The sequence below is a fragment of the Crocuta crocuta genome, unplaced genomic scaffold (genome assembly GCF_008692635.1).
Source record: "Crocuta crocuta isolate KB4526 unplaced genomic scaffold, BGI_CrCroc_1.0 scaffold1468, whole genome shotgun sequence".
NCBI lineage: Eukaryota > Metazoa > Chordata > Mammalia > Carnivora > Hyaenidae > Crocuta > Crocuta crocuta.
Genome location: NW_027531991.1, coordinates 341,824 through 342,613, shown reverse-complemented (window position 1 = coordinate 342,613; position 790 = coordinate 341,824). Strand labels below are relative to the sequence as shown.

The window sequence follows — 790 nt, the reverse complement described above, 5'->3', positions numbered from 1 at the left end:
GAGGGGTGTGCACAGAGAAAGGATTCAGTGAATCTCCAGCGGATCTTTTCTTCTTTGGTATCATTATAGGTGGTAGAGTTATTTGAGGAGTCTTTAAAAGGAGGAGTAAGACAGACATTCACTGCCATGCGTGGCTTACCAGAGGACGGAAAAAGTACATATCTTCCCCCAGTGAAGCCCAATAAGCAAAGCATTTTTCCTTCCCTGGTCCCCCGGCAGATCTAATGTTCATGTACTGCAGTTACTATAGCAACAATACCAGACTCACTAGAAAACCAGAAGAGATATTAAATCCTCCTCTCACCAATTTTTTCTTTTTACAATTTAACATACTTTTCTCCTACCCTTCTAGGATATTACATGTAAAAACTGTCAAGCTAGACACTACACGTGTTGTTGTTTTAACGAAGGGTTACTTAGAAAGAAAACACATCTCTAAATGAATTTCGTCTCCATGTGAAATAGCCCCAGTGCAAATCCCCAGAGGAGCTAAGCCTGTCTGAGCTCTCTCAGGGACAGCTCACTGACTCTGCCTTCACTCCCTCTCTGAATTCAATATGAGGATCTCATGCCTGACTGTGCAGACTGACAGGCTTCAGTCTATTTCGGGAACACACACCGCAGCCCCTGAACACGAGCACCATGCATTCCCAGAACTGATTCATGCCTACTCTTACTACCTCAAATACATCCCCACACAGCCCCATCGACATAACTGCATAGCTTGTAACAGCTAGAAACTACTCAACTAAAGTGGTAAGAAATAAATTTGGAGTTGTTGTTTTTTGTA

General features: G+C 42.8%; 1 protein-coding gene across 1 annotated transcript in view; it reads right to left on the bottom strand.

The window, feature by feature from the left end:
• The window catches only part of POLA1 (DNA polymerase alpha 1, catalytic subunit), a 297,019-nt gene that overhangs the window by 278,825 nt on the left and 17,404 nt on the right, over window positions 1-790 (bottom strand). Inside the window, 1 exon segment of the mRNA XM_077775065.1 lies at window positions 6-91. Coding sequence (XP_077631191.1) covers window positions 6-91 — 86 coding nt within the window.